This window comes from Pyxicephalus adspersus, chromosome 4 (genome assembly GCF_032062135.1).
Source record: "Pyxicephalus adspersus chromosome 4, UCB_Pads_2.0, whole genome shotgun sequence".
In the NCBI taxonomy this organism is placed as follows: Eukaryota; Metazoa; Chordata; class Amphibia; order Anura; family Pyxicephalidae; genus Pyxicephalus; species Pyxicephalus adspersus.
Window position 1 is genome coordinate 101,426,933 of NC_092861.1, and position 22,876 is coordinate 101,449,808.

General features: G+C 39.6%; 1 protein-coding gene across 5 annotated transcripts in view; it reads left to right on the forward strand.

Annotated features, from left to right (window-relative positions):
- The first annotated feature begins 524 nt into the window (after window positions 1-524).
- TMEM178A (transmembrane protein 178A) overlaps window positions 525-22,876 on the forward strand; it is a 102,417-nt gene continuing 80,065 nt past the window's right edge. For 2 of the 5 annotated variants that reach the window (XR_011920416.1, XM_072409177.1), the window contains exons 1-2: window positions 1,193-1,269; window positions 12,410-12,543. Coding sequence is in view for 4 of the 5 variants with exons in the window: in XM_072409177.1 (XP_072265278.1) it covers window positions 12,441-12,543 (103 nt within the window). In the remaining variant the exon portion in view is untranslated. Of the gene's footprint in view, window positions 1,270-12,409; window positions 12,544-22,876 lie in introns of all 5 variants that reach the window. The other 3 variants (XM_072409175.1, XM_072409176.1, XM_072409174.1) reach the window with 2 other exon arrangements.

Below are 22,876 nucleotides of genomic sequence, written 5' to 3' on the forward strand. Positions count from 1 at the left end.
TTCAGGTGCAGATGCAACAGAGGAGGGCAGCTCCTCCCACTGAGCAGACATGAAATTGAATGACGTGTCTTTTTGCAATTATTAAAAAATCCTCTATTGGAAAGCCCCTGATGACACTTGCCCATGGGCAGAAGAAGCAGCCCCCAGACTCCTGGGATATGTGATGAAAGTATGCCAGGAGGCTTAGGGTAAAGAGGGCAGTAGGCATGGAAGAGGGAGGGGACCTCCCAAAATTTTTTTTATAAGGAGTAATTTTTTTGTTATTACATTTATTTATAATTTTATAATTTTTTTTAAATATAATAATTGAAAAAGAGGTATAATTATATAAAATGAATCGCTACTCTTTTTTTTAATATTAAAAATGTCACTATAGATCTGCCTAATTTAAATAGAATAGATGGAAGAAAAAGACAACAATGAGGAAGGGAAAGAGGGAGAAGGGAGAGAGGAAAGCAAAAAGTGGGTAAGATAATGCAGTAGGAAAATAGAGTCTGAAGGAGGCAGGAAGGATGGAACATAGAATATAGATCTGCCTCAGAAAGCTGCTGTTTCATGCAGTGTGCTCAAAGGCAGGTGGTGAGCTTGCAGAATTCACAAAAGGAGTTGTGTGTTGGCTCACATCATCTTTGCTGCTCATTTGTTGACTGGAGGCATTCTGAAGGAAGATGATATTTTAGTTTAGGATATGGGAAAAACGTCTGGTATACTGTTAAGGTTACAGATCACAGAAGGGCTGGCTTAATGGCTAAAGAGGCACAAACAGAAGTGAGAGGAGGGGGATGCATTGACTGAATCAAAGCAGGATCATGCCAGCCTGTGTCGCCTTGATGTAATGCTGCACAAAGAGAATGGAGACAAGGGGCTTGGTTACTGCTATTAGCCTGGCTCTGAGCCTTTTATCCTTAATTCTTCTGGTCACGGCTATATTTACAGACCACTGGTATGAGACGGACACTCGAAAACACAAGGAGATTTGTGAGAGCCAGGGAAACTCAGACCCTACAGACCAAAAGAACAGACTAATGCCCCTTTATCAGCTGCCCTTCCGTGGGGCCGCCAAGAACCGCAGGATGGGTCTTTTGTCTCCGGCACCAGCTGGAGGGGTCAGGGCACCCGAAGATCTTTTGGAAAACTGGAGATCTCTTTTAGGACTAGGGGTATTGGAGTCAGATTGCGGACGCCCCCTTTTCTCTACCTATTCTGGGCTGTGGAGGAAATGCTACCTTATGGGTATTGACAGGGACATTGACAACCTCATCCTGAAAGGTAAGCAGAAACCGTCGACGTACCATTAGATGCTGTATGCACGTTGCCATCCAAATCGCTCCACAGAAATGGCAGATGAAATGGAGGATGGTGAAAACAGAAACATAAATGCGATTCTATCTTAAATAAACCTGATGTAAAGGGTTTCTACTAAAGGCAGCAGAAAAAAGACATTCACAAATATTCATATATCAAAAAAGGTATAAGAAATTTTCTAATACAATTTCTTAAGGATGTTCTCCACATTACACAATAATTGTTATTCAGTGTATATATGGATCACTATATTAATACCTAATGATGTTTTCTTCAAACTTTACATTGATACATAAGTGCCCTAGAGTCTTTTTATTTATTTATATTTAAGCATAAAGTAGGCACAAAAATGAATTTGTAACGTAATTGAACAGCTTATCAGAAGAATGTGCCAATTATTTTCATTTTGCTAAATAATAATCAAAATATGACCTTTTTCTATGGCTTATTGGTATTTTTTCCTGTAATCTGCATACAATTTTCATTCTTTTTAAACAGTAGCAGGGCTCTAAAAAATCACTAAATATTTATATATGTACATAAAACAATATAAAATGTATATTGAGACAAATACATTTTAAACAATGTTACCAAGTGGCATAGAGCTACTACAGCTAATCTGTTAAAACTGTGTAAGGCTGAGTCTACGTTCCTACTGCGTTTATATGCTTTTTTTGCACTTTTATTAGCATTTTAAAGGTTGCCTTTAAAATGCTGGAAAACGTCTATACCGCGTTTTCCTGCGTTTTTAATGCATTTACATTTCAAGTGCTTATAAACACAGAAAAACGTGGGAAAATGCGGGAAAATGCCCAACTAAAATTAATGGAAGTGTTTACCTGCGTTTTTCCTGTGTTAACTCCACTTTTTAATTTTTTAAACGTTGCAAGCAATGTATAGATAACGCTCATAAACGTACTTCAAGGAAACGTAGATTAGCCTATTGGAATGCATGGGAATTTCAAACATGGGCTTTTAAAGCCTCAGGTTAAACGCTGGGGAAAACGTCTGTGTAGACTAAGCCTTAGTCTGCAAAAACGCGGGTAAACTCTTCCATTGATTTCAATGGGGTGTTTTCCCGCGTTTAGGAGCACTTGCAGTGTAAACACGTTAAAAACACGGTAAAAAACGTGGAAAAATGGTATAGGCTTTTTCCAGTGTTTTAAGGGCAACATTTATATTGCTAATAAAAGTGCATTTTTACATGCATTTTTTAAAACGTCCATGTAAACCCAGCCTTAACCAGGAACTAAAACTGCTTTAAAAGCCTTATTAGGTTTTGACAGTTTTCTAATAGGTTTGTATTTTGTACAGTACAGAGGAGAAGAAATTACTTATTTTATAGATCTTTTTTATAATAATCGGTAAGTGCTTTTTTTGGTAAAAACAAGTGGGATACATCTATCCAAAACCATGTAACAGATTGGGGTATAAAATTGTTGCCTAGCTACACATCATAAATTTATTCACCAGCCAACTGCAATGTATGTAATGCTAATGTGTGGCAAATGGCTTTATTATTGCCTATAAATTCTCACTGGATGTGCAAGTCTCACAGAACCCATCTTTGACACCCAGAACCTAAGTTAATAGTGTGTATCCTGTACACTTATCTGAAATAAACGGGCACCCATAGGGAATGGAGCATATATTTATGATCATTTAACTGTATCAAAAACAGAATAAAAGAAATGTTGTATCCAGTTAGAACCTGTATACCCCTTTACAAAGAAATCTCTACTGTGTGTCATTAGTGTAGATTACCCATCATTGCAGTACTACAAAATTCCTTTTAAATGATGTTTAACTTTTTTTTTCCAGTAGTTACTATGTTTACAAGGTTGTAACAAATATAGTATTTGTTTACAGGTTCAAAGCTGTATCTCCAAAACAAATGTATGTACAAAGAAGCAACAAAACTGTTAATTGCCATGCATTGGTAATTGTTTTATTAAAGGGGGCTTCCAGATTCCAAAGTCCTGATAAAAACGCTTGAAAAAGCCTCCATTAGAAGCTTTTATAATAGGTGTTAAAACACCTATAAACGGCTATAAATGCCTCTATTGACATCAATCGAGGGTTCTATTAGTGTTTTTTTGAATGTTTTATAAATTTGCAAAAATGTGTCTATTGAAATCAATGGTGGTGTTTTGCATGCTTATAGGTATTTTCAAATGGTCAAAAACGTGCCTCAAGGAAACGCCTTGGTGTAGACAAGCCCATGGAATGCATGGGATTTTCAAACATGTGCTTTTAAACACATGGGTTAAACTCTAGGAAACTGATGGACTGATGGATGTAAACGTCTCTACCATGTTTGAATGCTTTTTCATGCACTTTTTACAAGTGTTTTAAAGCTTACCTTTAAAACAATAAAAAAAACCCTATAAACACCTAGGACGCTTTTTACCGCGCTTTGCTGTGGTTTTACAAAAGCAATTATAAAAGTTTTTCTTTTAACCCTGTCAGAAAATGAGTCTTTGCATAAAAAAAAAACCTTTACTCATTCCCTGAAAGGGTTAAAAATGTGTAAAAATTAAGACCAGACTTTAATGTTAAAATAATTTATTAAATGTGTGTGTTGTGTTGTGTAACTTTTAAACTTTTTTTTAATCTTTTTAAGGTTATCCCACAATGATAGGATGATTCCCACGGCTGCATTCATGACATGAGCAGAGCCGTGGGACTCCTGACAGTGTGGGATCCCCAGGCACTAGGTTAGGAAAAGTCTCCCCATTACCTCTAATCCTCCATGACTGGCTGAGGAAAGGGAAACCCTGATGACGGCTCAAGCGTCATCAGGGTTTCCCTTTCTTCAGCCAATCACGGAGCAGAACAATCAGCAATGCTCTGCTATGCTGACAGCTTCGCTTTCTTGATTGCTCAAGCAGCCCTAACAGAGCTGTGGCATGTGTTCTGCATCTAAGAATTATACCTCAACTGTTATTAGAGATACATAAATTAAATATACAATACTGTGCATTATGTACTGGAGCCATGACAGAGCCTTTATTCCACCACTTTATTTACTTTACTGAACTGTAATAATTAATATAACATCCAACTGGAGTATGGCATTTTACATGTAACAGAAGGTGTTTAGTAAAATAATATGATTTGAAAAGTGTGATATTAATGTTTCCACAGTATTTTAGGTGTATTGTCTTGAAATACTATCCACATCAAAGGAGTAATGCTTCTCACATCATGTATTGTTCATTATTCATAGAGGACAAAGAGCACAGCTGTGAATGTACAGGAACTCACATATGGACCAATAATTTAAAAGATTTGCAATATATATATATATATATATGTAGTGTATGTGTGTTTTTAAATCAACATTGAAGCGTATCTAAGCTCAGACTTTTTTTGGAATTTTTAGACAACCCTTTTATTTAAAGTAAAAAAATATTGTTTGTGTTTTTTTGTTTGTGCCCCTTGATTGCCTAGACGATAAAGAATTAATGGGAGCGCAGAGCCTCCTGGGATACCTACGTCACACATCCCGGGAGGCTCCTAGCTGCTACTGGAGATGTTTGGGCATGCGCAAAAGGAGCCCTTTAATCAATGGGAAAAAATTTGTCGATCTCACTCATGCGCAGCGAGATTAGCAACTTTTTTCCTAATTTACGTCACTTGATCTTGCGTCTGCGCAGTGCGATATCGGGTGACGCAGAAAGAAGAACCCAGAGGAAAAAGAGAAGAAGATGTCGGCGCCCAGCGCTGCCTCTGGGCCAGGCCGAAGACAGTTACTGGGACGACGCGGGACCCGATGGAAGAAACCTCCCAACGGATAAACTGATCTGCGCGATTAAAGGTAAGTGTGATTTTTTTGTTTTGGGCTTACTTCCACTTTATGTAAGCACTGTTGCAGCCAAAGGAGTTATTATGATTATTATTATTATAATAATAATAATAATAAACAGTATTTATATAGCACCAACATATTATGCAGCGATGTACATTAAATAGGGATTGCAAATTACAGATACAGACAGTGACACAGGAGGAGGAGAGGACTTTGCCCCGAGGAGCTTACAATCTAAGAGGTGGGGGAAGCAGCAAAAGGAGGGGGATTTTTTTTGCTATTAGTATAACATTTTTTTCTGTGCCAATTTCTTTTCCAAGTGCTAGAATGCAGTAACCAAAAAAATCCTAAATCTCTGCAGACTCTGTAGATTTAGTATGTGTTACTTGGAGAACAGTGACACCCTGCACAAGCCTGCATTTGTGGCTGGTGTGCACTATGCTATCTAGCAGAGTGGTGGAGTGGCTGTTTTGAACTTTTATATTGAAATGCAGTAACTAAGATAAACACTCTCTCCTAAACAATTAACAATGGGCTCAGTTCCTTGCATGATGTTAATATCTTAGAAGGAAGCATACCAATGCAGAACTTTAGATCTTTAATAGGAATAGGAGGACACTTATCATTTTTCCACTACAACAGCAATCTGATTCTTTGGTATATAAAATGTACTTTGGTATAAGTAAAAGTTAATGGAAGCATCACTAAAATAAATGGCACATACTTTTAGAGCACCATTTTTTAGGTTTCTGTTGCCAAAAGTAGTTTATTAATAAATAGTAAGTAAATAAACGTTTATATAACGTGGTAGCAGTTTATATCATATTAATGTAGACTTAGGAAGACTTAGGAAACACATTTAGCATGGTAACCCACAAACAGTTAACACATAAACAGGTTAAAGTATATAGGCTTAGATAATTTGAAAAAAAAAATGGTAAATGAACAGACAACTGGCTTAAAGTCTATATTCAGATATTCAGGGAGTACTAATTATTGATACATACTCTGAATGATCTAAGATTGTTAATGGTGTATCCTGGGTTTCAGTGTTGGGACCCTTACTTTTTTTTTTTTTGAAATTGTGTTTTTATTGATAAATATTTCAACAGGATACAAAAAGGACAAAAGAAAGAAATACAAGGAGGAGAAAAAAAAAAAACATAATAAAACTGTGAAGTTGAGATATAACTTTTACAAACATTGAGGATTACAATACCCAATTCTCAAATATAACACAGCATTCAAACATCAAGGGGGTACAAGGGTGGGAAAAACAGAGTGTGGGCAATGTGACGTTATCAGGTAAGTAAAAAGCAAGGGGGGGTCATCCGGATAGGTTAGCGTAGTAATGATCCCAAGCCTCCCAGACCCTTTCAAACTTGGCCACTGTATTTCTAAGGAGTGCTGTAAGGTACTCCATAAGGACTATTTCTTGAATCCTTGTGTAAAGGCTCTCCATGGAGGGAGGGGAAGCTGATTTCCATCAAGTTGGAATCAATGTGCTAGCGGCAACCAGGATATGGGATACTAGCTTCCGGGATACTTTTGGCACTGCTAGAGAGGGTTGGCCTAGTAGATGTGAAAAGGGATCTAGATTCACAGGTTGCTGGGTCACAGCAGATAGCAATTAGTTAACTCGGGCCCAGTAAGCCTGGATAAGGGGGCAGAACCAGAATACGTGTTCTATTGTACCACGATCGTTCTTAGACCTCCAACAGGTGGGATCAGTATTAGGGAACACTCGGTGAAGTACCTCCGGGGTGTAATACCATCTGAGCAGAATTTTATACAGGTTCTCTTTATACAATGTACAAATAGAACTTGTATGCCGTGCCTCCCAAATGTCAAGCCATTCTTCTGGGGTTAGAGACCGACCCAGAACTTCCTCCCATTTAAGCATATATTTAAACTTATGCGAAGTTCCCTGAGGTGAAGCGTGCAGGAGGCGGTAAATGAAGGAAATAGCACCTCTGGAAATAGGGCCTTCCATACATAGTCTCTCAAATAAAGTTATGTCCGGGAAGGAGGCTGTGGGTTGGAGTGACAGAATGTAGTGTCTTATTTGCAAATATGCATAGAACGAAGTACGAGGCAGTTCCACCCTATCACCCAATTCAGCAAAAGAGAGCCACTTTTTCTCAATTGGATGCAGGACATGCCTGATTTGAAATAAACCTCTGTCCTGCCAGGGACCAGACATTGATCCAGATAAACTATCTGGTATCTGTGGGGTAAGAATTATGGAGGTTAGTCTTGAAGCTTGTGACCCTGGAGCATATTTATGCCTGGAAGCCCTCCACACATTCCTTGTGAACACCATAGGTGCCGTTAAATCAGAGTCTGCTAATAGTAAGGAGGAGCTCCACAGCATAACATTGGGGTGTATAGGGGCTATCCAATCCACTTCCAGTTCCGCACAGATACTAGAAGCGTAGGGGAAAGTCCAAGTTATAAGGTGCCGTAAATGGGCAGCCAGGTAATATTTGTGGATATCGGGGGCTCCCAGTCCTCCTCTATCCCTGGGCATACAAACAATGTTTTTGGCCACTCTATGTCTTTTATAGGCCCAGATAAAACGCATAAAATTAGATTGGACTCTCTTCAATGCTTGGGATGGTATTCTGACCGGTTTTGTCTCAAATAGATATAACAACTTGGGCAGAAGCATCATCTTAACAGAGGCTATCCTACCCAGTAGCGATAAAGGGTAGTTCTTCCACTTATCTAGAAAATTGTTCACCTCTCGAAACAGTGGAGGGAAATTCTGGGAGTACAATTGGGAGTAAGAAGGAGTAATTTGGGTCCCCAGGTAGCAAAGGAAACGTTCCTGCCAAATAAATGAGAGGGAGCCTTGCTGGGTCTGCAACTCCAGTGGGGAGATATAGAGGGGTAAAGCCTCCGTTTTTGTAGAATTAATTTTAAATCCCCAAACTTCCCCATACACTAGTAACTCTTTCCACAGATTAGGAAGGGAAGTGACCGGTTGGGACAGAGTCAAAAGAATATCGTCAGCATACAAAGAAAGCTTATATGCCTTCCCTTTCACGGGCACTCCGTGTATGTCCGGATTGGATCGGATACAGGCCGCCAGGGGCTCAATGCATAAGGCAAAAAGCAGGGGTGACAATGGGCACCCTTGTCTTGTCCCATTCTTAATAGGAAACATGGCAGAAGAAGCGTGGGACAATTTGACTGAGGCTGATGGAGCCGTATACAAAGACTTAATTGCCGTAACAAAAGGGCCAGTAAAGCCCATTTTGTGCAAAGTAGCAAACATGAAGGGCCAGCTGAGGCGGTCAAACGCCTTTTCGGCATCTAAGCTGAGTACCAAGGTCGGGGCCTTCCGTTTATTAACAATATCAATAATGTTGATTACCCTCCTAGTATTGTCACTTGCCTGTCTATAAGGGATGAAGCCCATTTGATCCCCATGGATGAGAGATGGAAGGAACTTAGATAATCTGGAGGCCACGATCTTTGTGAAAATTTTTAAGTCAGAGTTTAAAAGGGCTATTGGCCTGTAGCTCGAGCAATCCATTGGGTCTTTGCCCGGCTTTGGTATCACTGTAATATGTGAGGCCATCATAGATGGGGGGATCGGTTTGCCCTCCAGGAAGTCATTAAATAGACTCAAAAGATACGTGGTAAGTTCCGGTAGAAACGTTTTGTAGTATAGATAAGGTGGACCGTCCGGGCCCGGAGCCTTAGAGGATGGTAGTTGAGTAATAATTTTTGTGAGTTCCTCTTCCGTGATGGGCTTATTAGGTTGCTCCAGGTACTCCAACTTAATCCTAGGGAGGATCACCCGGGACCCTTACTTTTTAATATATTTAAAAAGCATATGGAGTTTGAGAGTAAGGTACTATTTTTGTCTTTACAAATGACACCAAACTATGTATTTTGAGGATTAGCACCAAATGGCAAGATGGCAGCGTTTCTTATTGAACATAATAAAGGCAAACCAACAAAACTTTATTCCCTAGCAGGGGTGGTGTCAGCAACACAAAAGTCTTTTTACAAAGGAATGGTGTCCTGGCTAGCAAATCACAGATGATTGGGGCTGGCTTCCTTACCAGCACTTCACTTCTCCCAGGTACAACTAAGGAACTGGCTCACATAGTCACAGTGCTGCTTCAGGTGTGCTGTATAGGCTTGTGAGCCTCTGGAGTTTTCCCCACCCTACTCCTGCAAATTCCCAGTAAAACCAGTCCCAGGACAGAAAATGTAAACAACCCACAGGGAAAGCTAAAGCTTCCCTGCAAACAAAACCTTAGTAAAAAAAAATCTAAGAAACCCCTGTCCCACATAATGTCCATCCAGGATTTTTCCCAGTAATACAGGAGCTCTCTTTGCCCCTGTGTTAGAGTAAATAAAAAAGAGTTAGAGTGTGTTAGAGTTTCAGATCAATGTACAATTTTTGTGTCTTTACGGGTGATACCAAACTATGTACTGGAATAAAGTTCTTACAAGATATCTCTATCTTACCAGCAGACATAAATGCACTTTTTAAGTGGAAAACCAAATAGCAAATGATAATATTGATTATCGTAAATTTAAAGCAAAAGTAAACTAAAAACAAAAAATTACACGCCTTTAGTCCCGCAGATCCCTTGATGGCGCTGGTCCTTTTTGCGATGCAGTTCTGCGTCGTCCCGGGATTTCTCTTCTTCCTGGTGCAGAGTTGGCGCTGAGTGCTGTCATCTTCTGACTTCTTTTACGATCTGTGAAGAGGAAGCCCCTGTGAAGAGGAAAAAAAGGGAGGGGATGGGCATGACTCAGCTGTCTTGGTTCATGTTGGAACCAATGACAGGAGATATGGAAGATGATGGATCCTTAAAGATCAGTTTAACCTCCCTAGCGGTACATTTCTGTCTGGATTTATATGTCTAAAAGCGATACATTGTTTTTCATGAAAATTTATTTTACAGTATATGATAATAGTATGAGTATAATACAGTTTGAAACTCAAAATTATGTAAAAATAATAAATTAAAAAAAATATATATATATATATTTTTTTTTTAATTTAAAAAAAATAAATATTATACTCATACTATTAAATATTCTGTAAAATAAATATTCTTGAAAACAATGTACTGTTTTTACACATATAAAATCCAATGTATTGCATTCAATACAGGTTTTTTGTATTGAATGCAATACAAATGGATTTTGAATTTCCCACCCCGCCGACAACGTACACACACACCGACATCACTCATCCGGTGCAGAAGATGCTAGAGGAAGAAGAAAGAAGACAGGGATCGTGGTGATGGACAACGCCGGACGCCGGCGGATCGGGTAAGCGCTGTATTTACTAACATTCCCATAGGTTTATCTACCCCGAGTGTGACTCGTGGTTACCGCTTTCAGCAATTTTTTTCCACCCCGTGTCACACTCAGGGTTACCGCTAGGGAAAGTTGAAGGAAAGGACCTTGTCACAATACCTGTTGGTTCCCACAGTGGTCCCTGCTAAACTGTCCTGCTGCATCCCTTGCCTGTGTACCCTGTTGAGCTGATATGCTTAGCACTCACTCTCTGTCGCTGTCTGACAGAGCATTCAGCACTTCTTGTCTTGCTCACACTGACACAGCACAGGGAGGAACTCATTAAAGGGGCAGAGGCAATTTCATCTCAGCAGTAATGGAGGCTGGTGCTGGGACTTTGCACCCGCTACCTTGTTACTTTGTATTGTGCCTCTTGCTATTCCTGACCTGTGCCTGGATTCTGACAAAGCCATCTTGCCACCTGCCCTGATCTGTGCCTGGACTCTGACTAAGCCTGCTTGCCACATGCCCTGACCTGTGCCTATACTCTGACCAAGCTTGTCTGCCACCTGCCCTGACCTGTGCCTGGACTCTGACTACACCTGTTGGCCACCTGTCCAAACCTGTGCCTGGAATCTAACTCCTTTGTTCTGCCACTTCTCCTCACACTGAGGCCGCTCCAGCTTTCCTCCTTAAGTAGGGTGACCCTCAGGGTTATGACTTGGTGATCCTTAACAGCAGAGACAGACCTCCAAATTTTTATTCTCTGTAATTTTGCCTGTGCCATGTGCAACACAGGAAAAGCAGAGGGAGTTTGGACAGCTAAACGCATGGCTTAAGGCCTGGTGTGGTGGCAAGAGATAGTTTCTACCTAAATGGACGGGGGTCTGCTGTGCTACGGTACTGATTTAGGGAAATGATGAAGGGATATTTAAACTAGGACAGAGGGGGAAGGGACAGGTAAATAAGGTGGCAGAAAGGTCAGACAAGTAAGTCATTAGTGGAGGGTGGATTGAGGATAGTTGGGAGAGGGTTATGTATAAATATAAGAGGGTTATGAATAAATGTAAGGAGTTTAAAAAAGATTTGGCAAACAGTGCTGGTAAATTCAGCAATGGTTTAAAGAGCATGTTCACACATGCTAGAAGTCTGGCAAACAAAATAGGTGAGTTGGAAGCCTCAATGAATGAACAGCATTTTGACTTAGTTGATATTGCTGAATGCTGGCTTTGTTCTTCACATGACTGGGCTGTCTATATTCCTGGTTATACTCTCTTTCGTAAAAGCAGAGTCAAAAGAAAAGGTGGTGGTGTCTGTATGTGAGAGGTGCTGTGAAAGTGATGGAGCAAGTGATGAGGTTGAGACATTATGGGTGGAGTTGAATATGGGGATGCATAATACACAGTTAATTATTGGAGTCTGCTATAGGCCCCCTGTGCTAAGAAGAAATAGAGAATCAACTAATAGCACAAATAGGAAAGGCTGCAAAAACTGGCAATGCCTTAGTTATGGGATATTTTAACTATCCTGACATTAACTGGAGTAATGGCACTACAACCACAGCAAAAGGGCAGAAATTTATGAATTTAATACAAGATAATTTTATGGTAGTTTATAGAAGCCCCAACTAGAAATAATACTCTGTTGGACCTAGTTTTTTTATAACAATGCAGAGCTTATAACCAATGTGCTTATAAAAGAAAAACTGGGTAGCAGTGACCATAATATGATTTCATTTTCAAATAAGCAGTACACAGGAAGCAAAAATAGGAAAGATAAAAACATTCAATTTTGAGAGAGCAAATTTTCCATTATTAAGGGTGGCTCGCTGTGAATTGGACTGGGAGAGGATATTGTCCTCGAAGAACACAGAACAGAAATGGGAATGTTTCAAATCTGTTCTACACAAACACACTGAAAAATATATTCCAATGGGTAATAATTTTAACCTCCCCGGTGGTCTGATTATATCTGTATTTTTAAATGTCAAAGCGATAAATAGTTTTTTACATTTCCCACCAGGTCCTGCCCCCCAGCGACGCTCACACATCCCATGCCTGCCAGACATCTGCGTCCACGCGCCGGAGACATGAGGTCAGGGAATGCAGATGCTGGGCATGCTTTGCCAGAGGGTGCCGCAGTCTCATGGGGAGCAGGTAAGTCCTTTTTACTTCCACCCCGAGCTTGGGTTTACCGCTTTTTGTACTGAAAATTAACCCCCGAGCCCTACTTGGGAATACCGCCAGGAAGGATAAGAGGCTAAATTCAAATGCTATGTGGCTCACAGTAATGTTAAAAAGCCATAAAGAAAAAGAAAAGGGCATTCCAAAAATTTAAAAATGAAGAATCACCTTCATCCTTTTAAAAATATAAAGAATATAACAAAAGATTTAAAAAGGAGATATAATGTGCAAAACTTCAAAATGGAAAAGAAACTGCAAAGGAAAGTAAGTCAAACCCCAAACATTTTTTTTATATATATTATTAGCAAAAAGGTCAGATCTGAACATGTGGGCCCCTTAAAAGAAGTCTTTGGGTTGGTAACTGGGTATAAAGCAAATGCAGATTTTTTAAACATTTTTTTTTAACTTTGTGTACACAAAGGAAAATGGCAGAGTTCTAGTCCAAATTGCTAATAGCAATGTCATTGTCCTAAACAAGTCACAATGGCTGAGCACAGTTATTTCAAAGCCATTGTTTCTAATTTTTAGAGACTGTTTAATCGCTGGCATGGTACCAATGGATTAGCATAAGACCATGTAGTTTCTATCTTTAAAAATGGAGTAAAGACATTTACATGTAACTACAGACCGGTAAGTTTAACTTCCATAGTTGGAAAGGTCCCTGAGAATTTCATAAAGAACAATATAGAGAAGTTTCTGCCAGAAAATAATATTATAAGTGATCGATAGCATGGATTCAAGAAAGACCGAAGTTGTCAAACAAATGTACTTTCTTTTTATGAGGAAGTAAGTAAACAAGTATACAGTGAAGTAGCAGTTGATATAGTGTACTTGGAATTTGTTAAAGCATTTGACACAGTACCCCAAAGACGATTAATATGCAAGTTAGGGTCAAAGGTGTAGAAAAGCAAACCTGTAAATGGATCGAGAACCGGCCTAAAGCCAGAGAGTGGTGATTAATGATTCATACTCTGAATGGTCTAAAGGTATTAGTGGTGAACCCCAGGGTTTACTGTTGGGACCTTTACTGTTTATAAATGATAAAGATTTTGATATTAAAAGTACCATTTCTGTGTTAGCAGATGACACCAAACTATGTAAAGAAATTAAGTCCATACAGGATGTCTATAATCTACAATGCAGACCTAGATGTACTGTTTGATTGGGCAGTCAAGTGGCAAATAACATTTATTATTGAGAAGTGTAAAGTTATGCACTTGGGGGCTAACAATATGCATGCTTCATACTGTCTTGGGGTAAAATATTTGGGGGAGTCTGAAGTAGAAACCTATCTGGGGGTTCTGGTAGATCATGGACTTTATAATAGCATGCAATGCCAAGCTGCAATATCTAAAGCTAGCATAGTATTTTCTTGTATTAAAAGAGGAATAGACTACAGAGATCAAGATATAATCCTGCCCCTGTACAAAGCATTGGTGAGACCTCATCAAGTTTTGGACATCAGTTCATAAAAAGGTTATTGTGGAATTGAAGAAAGTGCAGTGAAGGGCAACTAAAACAGAGGAGCTCAGCTATGAGGAGAGATTAGCTGAACTAAATATTTTAGCCATTACCTTACCCACTGTTACCCACTCTGTCAGTCCTCAGCCCCTTTTGTCCCAGTCAGCACCTCCCAGACTCAAATGCAGCAGCACTAGCAGCAGCATCCGGCTGAATAAGGCCAACTGCAGGCTCTTGGACAGGATGGGCACCGTTTGCATCCACAGTGCCAGCATGAGGGAGGGGAGCTAGTACATCACATAGGGCAGATTGTCATATCTTATCTGCCATGTCCTGATGTGCCTGGATGATAAAACTATGATGTTCATATGAAAAAACTTTTTTAGCAACACTGGAGAAAACTATTTGTGACAGATGACAAAGTGACATTAACAAAGTGACTTATATATGTATTTTATGTTATAGTTGTAAATTTCATCAGATATCTATAAATTCAGTTTTGGTAATAAAAATGTTCTTTACCTTATGGGGACCACCCATAAGCACCTCTGGTGTACTGTACTAACGAGAGACAACTTCTTGCTATGTACGAAAAGTACAAGCAGGCTTCCTATTGAGAATAAATGGGGGCGGAGAGGGGCGGTTCACCACCTGCCCACCACACAGTCACCTCCACTGCAAGGCTGTGTGGTGGACAGGCAGTGAAATGCCCCCCTCTGCCTCATCTATTCTCAGTTCAATCAGGAGCAGTAGCTGCGGGGTGGGGCAGCGGCGTGGTGGGCGTGTAGTGAACCGCCCCATGAAGCCTCCGTCCTGCACATGAGCAAGCAGGGAAGCCCCGTTCGTATCCAGGAGGCGTCCATATGTCAGATGTCCTTAATTCCGAGACTACCTGTATCAAACAATTAAAAACATATAATGCAAGATAAAGAAATATACTTTTTCATATTTCGCTTGCGTTGTTTCAAGTAACCAATTTCTATTATGGACTAAATAAGATCATATATCCATTTCAATAGTAGTGCATGTATAGCTAAAGATTCTAAAAAAACTCACTAGGATAATTCTCAATTTACGTTTCATGCTTTATGTTGTGAACTTTGTATTGTATTATTTTTGATATTTATGTAACCCTTTATTTATTACAAGCAGCCAAAATAGCTCTCTGTTTGTTTGCCTTTTCAATAATACCTAAATTAGATTTTTGAGAATTGAATTAATTCTTTAAGTTTTGCAATATTATTTTTTTTATTTTCTGTACATCTGTACTTAATCTGTGGAACTGTGGCATGCATTCTGGTGATATCCCACACAAATATGTGTGTCTATATATATATATATATATATATATATATATATAATACAGGACTGCAGGGATTGGTCCTGGATGGGAGATATATTACCCCAGGATGTGGGAATGTAGAAAGAGTTCAGGATAGTGTAGGCAACTCTGCTAGGGTTGTGTGCGTGAGTAAATTTCAGAGCCATGGACTCTGGAATGGGAAGTAAGGTACTAGGTGGGAATTCCCATTCCACCCCAGGTACACCCAGGGGTTTGTCTGCTATAAGAGCACAGCATGTAGGCTATGACCAAACCTTTGTGGAGTCTGTGCTTTTTTTGCAAATGAAATATGTAGCTGTTCATCTTTGCTGATTTGATTCAGAAACTTGTTAAATGTGTAGTGAGAAGGTAAAACTAGGCAAAACAAAAAATTGTACAGGATCAGTGCAATATACAGAACAAACCTACATGATAAATGAATATAGCAAAAACTACATGAAACAAACAGTATGTAAAAGCATACAGCTCCTGAAATACTTAACAGAACCACACCTTCACAAAGATTATAGCCAAAATGTACTTATACAACAAAATGCACATCTCACTATAACAAGATAGTTAAAATACAACAACATACCAACGATGCTTGGATAGAACAAAGATGGATGTGGATGCATTACCTGGAGTACAGATGTGTCTGCTGTAAAAAACACCACTTACTTTGTATATGAAATTATGTCACCAAAGGCAGAGAAAAACAAATTTCTAATAACAAAAATGTCCAGTAGAGGGTGCAGAATTATTCATTATATTATATACATACTATGTACATGAGCAGAACCTAACTGTTCATAGACAGCACACTCCCCACCTAGTATCTTTAACAGATACCATGATTTTTAACAGTCCACTTTTAAAAATAGTCCTCAGGAGGTAAAAGCAAGATGAGTTCTGTCACTGGTCTGAGAAACAACCCAGGGTGGCAGGATGTGTGGTCTGTATGACTGACACTTGTTTTGCTTATGCCATCTGTCTAAGAGAACTTGGCTAGGCTTTTAACCTGTCTCCCCTGTAATTTACAAATCGTTGCCATCAAATGCTTCAGAAGGCACAGGATAGGATTCTGGGTTAAGAGAGTCGCTGGTTTAAGAATATATGGGTCTTTAACCACCTGGGCGGTTAGCCCGACCTTGGTTCGGGGTGAGTAAACTTGCTACTATCGTTTACCCCGAACCAAGGTCGGGGTAGCTAAAAATATAAACATGCATTACTGTGCAATCCGATTGTCATACAACATTGTATGACAATCGGATTACAACTGAAAAAAAATACTTACCTTGTCCCCGCAGCTGCTCCGGACACGTCTGTCCTCTTCTGTCTTCTCCCGGCGTGTGCAGTGACGATCTCCGGGGTTTTCCGGTGACGTTGCTGCATGCGTCGGTGTGGGCAGAGGCGGGGAGGGAAATTCAAATAACTTTGTATTGAACTCAATACAAAAAAGCTGTATTGACTCCAATACAAAGAAATCTTTATTTAATATATATATAATTGTATTATATATATATATTATATAAGCTACTATACAGTTAAATTACATTATACACGATTTTTTTTTTATTTAAAGATTTTTTTTTATGTTTTATAAAAAAAATATTTATTATTAAATTTATAAAATTTGGGACATATCTCGGTGAGTTATGTGGTAATTTGGTGAATTATAAGTAATTATTGAGTAATTTGGTGAATTATAGCCTACAATCTAAAATAAATTTCATGCAAAAAATTTAACACTTTTTGCATGGAAGTTCGGAAAGAATTAGAACACCCGGCGTTCGTGTACGCGTCCCTCGGCGATTCCTGATGATGTCAGTGCATACACCCATCGACGGGGGTCGTAGCGGGAATTTCAAATATTTTCTATTAGATTCAATACAAAGTCCTGTATCCAATCCAATACAAAATAATACAAAATATATTTATGTAGTTTTGTCTATAGGTATAGGTTGGACTTACACGATTGTGTTTTTAAACTTTTTTATATTCATGATATCTACTAGACAGTTGTTCTGACATATTTCTGTAAGTTACAGGTCTACAATTTAAAAAAAAAATTAGGTGGTTAAGATCTATTAAAACTGGTTTCAAAGGCCTCAAGCTTACTACCTTCAAGTAGGCCACTGCAGTGATTGCCTGAACAGAAGGGTGTGAAAACAAATTTCCCTGAACAGAAGGGTGTGAAAACAAAATTGCCTGAACAAAACGGAGTTCTTTGTCTTGAGTGTTAGAGCATGAAACTGATACATTAGGGACTCCCCCCAAATCTTTCCACTGCTGCTTCCTTTCTTCTGGTAGGGGTGCATCCCAGTTGTGAACATATGTGTCACACTTACCTCTTCCTCACTAAAGTGCAGGCACCTCTCTCCTTTGCATGCGGGCATTTCTGATCTTGGGTGCGCCTGCTTTCCCAAGTTTTATTTATTCATCCATGGTTTTTTAGCTGGCTCAGACACAATTTTCAGAGCAACGTGTCTCCACTAGCGCCAAGCCCCCTAGCTCTGTGGAGCAATTTCTCTATACCTGTCTGGTAATTGAATGAATGATTTCCATGTCCAGCTCCTGTGTTGTTGCCCAGTCTGTTGTTTCCCAGCCAGTTCATTTGTGCTGTTCCAGTTTTCCTCTGTGTCTGTGGTTATCCCTGTGTCACCTGTGCCTCCTGTCACTTCCAGTGTCTCCTGTGTTCCCTATGTCTGTAGTGGTCCTCGTGTCACTGGTCTCTGTTTCCTGGATGCCTGGTATTTGATCCCTGGCTTTTACCTGACCTCTCTTGCTTGGTGCCTGCCTCGACCTTGGCCTTTCATGATGATTTTTAAACCTAGTGATTTGGTACCATGTTTCATCCTGCCCACCCTGGTGTGCCAAGGACCGCAACCTGGCAGTAACCAGCAGCGCATCATCCTCACCACTAGAGGCTGTGAAGAAGACCTGGTCACTGTTTAGACTCTGTGCCTTGGCCCTTCTCAGGACTCACACCACTTTTGTGAAAGCCATAGTGGCCCCTAGAGGCTCAGCCTCCCCAAGCGTGACAATATGCTGTAGTAGGTATAGACGTTATCCTCTCATCAACATAAAAGTCTAAGACATGGGCTTTGTTATTTGGTAGGCACAATCTTTTGGGTTTAAAAGGCAGTGGAGCCACCCAACTGTTGTCATCACATGACTAAACAGATTTGACCTGCCCTTGTGGTCTCTTCTACAAACCTCAATGCTTGTTGCTGTCACCACTGCTCCTATGCTGCTGTCCTTTTCCTCCCAGCCATGCTCTTCTTCTGCTGGAGCTTTTACAGACCATGAAAGACACAAAAGAACACAATGTACATGGACACATGCCTGTTACTGCCACACTCTGTGCAACTAATTGTTTTGTCACAGTCTTTTGCAACATGTGAAGTGGAAGCAGAACAATGGTAACAGGTGTTATTTTGTTTTAGGAAGTCTTTTTTTTCATTAAGAGGTTTTCTTTGAAGCCATGACATTTAAACAGAGGATAGGGCCTGGTAGGCTTTGTTTGAGACAGATGGGTTGGAGAGTTCCCTGTCTTGTGTACAAGAACAGGAGATTTGTGAGTAGTGTTCTTGTTAAAATGTCCCTCTGTTTTTTGGCCATCTGTTTGTGAGGCTAGAATAAATCCAGGGTCATTATATAGTTACATAGTAGGTTAGGTTGAAAAAAGTCCACAACCAGAACCACTAGGAAAATAAACATATCCCAGATATAAAACCCTAAAAGACATAGTTGGTCCAGAGGAAGGCAAAAAAAACCCTGGCACAATTTGCTTCAACAGAGGAAAAAATTCCTTCCTGATTCCATGAGGCAATCAGATGTTCCCTGGATCAACAGTCACTGTTTTTTTTACTTTAATGTCTTAATACCCAGTTATATTCTGTGCTTCTAGAAAAGCATCCAGCTTTTCTTAAAGCAATCTATAGTAGTTACTGAAACTACTTCCTGAATACGCATCTTTGCTTCTTGGGTAACAAAACTAAGAAAGAAAGTTAGAAAATAGTGGAAACTGCACAATGTGCATGTCATTGTATTGATACGCTTGATTCCTCCATCTCTTTTGCAAGAAGAATGGAAGTTTTTAAATAATGCTGTCTATGCCTTGAGCTGTGTCCAGAAAAGATAGCCCTGGGAAGTCCCCTTCATCCTTTGAAGCTTGGACAGGTCACCTAGCTCTCTGAGCCTGTGATAACCTTTGTTGGAGATTTTCCCAAAACTGTCAAGTTTTTTCCAAAGAGACTGCTCAATGATCTTAGGCGCCCCGTAGCACTCAAGTCCCCGGCCAGGCCATCTGCAGTGCTTTTCTGGAGTCATTCACATGTACACCCTAAATACATTTTACTTGTTCACTTGCTTACAGCAAGATTACAGAAAAAGTTTTTTGTTTTTTTAATTATATTAAAGACAGAGGGGGAAAATATTTTTTGTTGCTTCTGTTAGAAGGTAAGAAAAGGGTGAAGGGAAGGAAACACTTACCAAGTTTGAGGTGTTTGTAGGGGCAGCGCTGGGTAATGTGCGGATTCAGCAGAGTATGCAGCCGATTGGATAAAGTAATCCTGAGATGAAAAAATATGCCTTCCATCTCCCGCCCTATAAGTGCATGGGGATGGCGTTGTGAATGAATTATCAAAACATCACAGGATTTCTAAGTTTGCGTGTGTGTGTGGTCTGTGAATTGGAAGCCGTAATCTTGTATCCGGAAGTGTGTGAGATCAGATGAGTGTACATTTTATCTCCTTTTTACATCTTTTGTTATATTCTTTATATTTTCCATTTTCTTTATGGCTTTTTAACATTACCTGTGAGCCACATAGCATTTGAATTTAGCCTCTTATCCTTCCTGGCGGTATTCCCAAGTAGGGCTCGGGGGTTAATTTTCAGTACCAAAAGCAGTAACCCCAAGCTCGGGGTGGAATTATAAAGGTCTTACCTGGTCCCCATGAGACTGCGGCGCCCTCTGGCAAAGCCTGCCCAGCATCTGCGTTCCCTGACCTCATGTCTCCGGCTCGTGGACGCAGATGCCGGGCAGGCATGGGATGTGTGAGCGTTGCTGGGGGGGGACCTGCCGGGAGGTTAAAATTATTACCCATTGGAATATATTTTTCAGTGTGTTTGTGTAGAACAGACTTGAATTATTCCCATTTCTGTTCTGTGTTCTTAGAGGACAATATTCTCTCCCAGTCCAATTCACAGGGAGCCGCCCTTAATAATGGAAAATTTGCTCTCTCAAAATTGAATGTTTTTATCTTTCCTATTTTTGCTTCCTGTTTACAGCTTACTTTAAAATGAAATCATAATATGGTCACTGCTACCCAGATTTTCTTTTATAAGCACATTGGTTATAAGCTCTGCATTGTTAGAAAAAACTAGGTCCAACAGACTATCATTTCTAGTTGGGGCTTCTATGAACTTCCATAAAAAAATATCTTGTATTAAATTCATAAATTTCTGCCCTTTTGCTGTGGTTGTAGTGCCATTACTCCAGTTAATGTCAGGATAGTGAAAATATCCCATACCTAAAACATTGCCAGTTTTTGCAGCCTTTCCTATTTGTGCTATTAGTTGATTCTCTATTTCTTCTTAGCGAGGGGGGTTCTATAGCAGAATCCAATAATTAACTGTGTATTATGCATCCCCATATTCAACTCCACCCATAATGTCTCAACCTCATCACTTGCTCCATCACTTTCACAGCACCTCTCACATACAAACACCACCACCTTTTCGTTTGACTCTGCTTTTACGAAAGAGAGTATAACCAGGAATAATGACAGCCCAGTCATGTAAAGAACAAAGCCAGCATTCAGCAATATCAACTAAGTCAAAATGCTGTTCATTCATTAAGGCTTCCAACTCCTCTATTTTGTTTGCCAGACTTCTAGCATGTGTGAACATGCTCTTTAAACCATTGCTGAATTTACCAGCACTGTTTGCCAAATCCTTTTTTAAACCCCTTATATTTATTCATAACCCTCTTATATTTATACATAACCCTCTCCCAACAATCCTCAATCCACCCTCCACTAATGACTGGCCCGTCTGACCTTTCTGCCACCTTATTTAACTGACCTCCCCCCTCTGTCCTAGTTTAAATATTCCTCCATCATTTCCCCAAATCATTCCCGTAGCATAACCAGGGCCTTACAGTGAGCATATCATTACGTTTACAATATAGATTGTGTGATTGCAAAACAATACACCTTGAACATATTCTGAAAATATACATCTTTGTATTTCTCTGTAATTTGTCTACACCGTCCCACTAACGGTCTCAACACATCCCCTGAGGAAGCCAATTGGCAAAACACGTCAGGCTTTGAACCATATTGTTTATCTTGACATTAGAAACCAATTTGTCTAGAAGAAGGGTCAGGAATCCCATGACTACAATGTGACAGACCAATATTCATTTATTATATATATGGTAATGTTGGAAAACATTATTGTGAATAATACATTGAATCTTTATTTGCCGCAAATAAAACCCCTGCTTTTCTGTCTTCATTCATATTTTCTGAACACTTACAAAGGGGAAGGCTACTTATTCTAATGCAATATCCAGGAAAGGGTAAAGAACTTTTTCTCATTTGTTTGTAATTGAATCATCTTATTTAGAGAATAGAGCACTTCCAATGCGTTTAGGTAGATTAATATGCAGTGCTATAGATCAAATTGTGGATTCTGATCCAAAATCTCCGGACCAGGGGGCAATGCCAACAGGCATAAAGTAGTGTGCACAATTGACAACAAGCTTTTAAAACAGAGGAAGAGATATTTGTGTTTAATTTGTGGAGTCTTATTGGCACCATAAACCATCTCATTAGGACTTTATAGGTGGCTTCTATAAGTGATGTGTTTAAATAGAGGAGAGGGAGTTTGCAGTATTGCGTCATGCCTGGATCTCCCACTCCATCTTCAATTCAGCTTCCAATTGTTTATTATATAGAAGTTTTTTTCTGGGAATCAAACAGACTGAAGTATATTTCTGAAATGGTACCTATTGCCTCAGAAATTGAGTGGCAAGACCTTTTAAATGCTGTATACTTTAGTGGTGGTATCATTGATATTAGCATGCAAAATCAATCTAAGTTGCATGTAAAGGAAAACTTCTGATGATGGCAAGGAGTGTTTATTTTGTGGAATCGGTATCCCAAATAATATTATTATAATACACTATTTATATAGCTTCGATGTATTATGCAGCACTGTACAAAGTCTATAGTCATGTCACTAGATGTCATTTAAAGAAGCTCACAATCTAATGTCCCTACCAAAGTCATATGTCATTATCAAAGTCTAAGGTCAGTTTTTTGGGGGAAGCCAATTAACCTGACTGCATGTTTTTGGAATGTGAGAGGAAACCGAAGTACCCCGAGGGAACCCACGCAAACACGGGGAGAACCTATAAACTCCATGCAGATAGTGTTCTGGCTGAAATTTGAACCTGTGACCCAGCGCTGCAAAGGCCAGAATGCTAACCACTGAGCCAAAGTGGTGCCGATA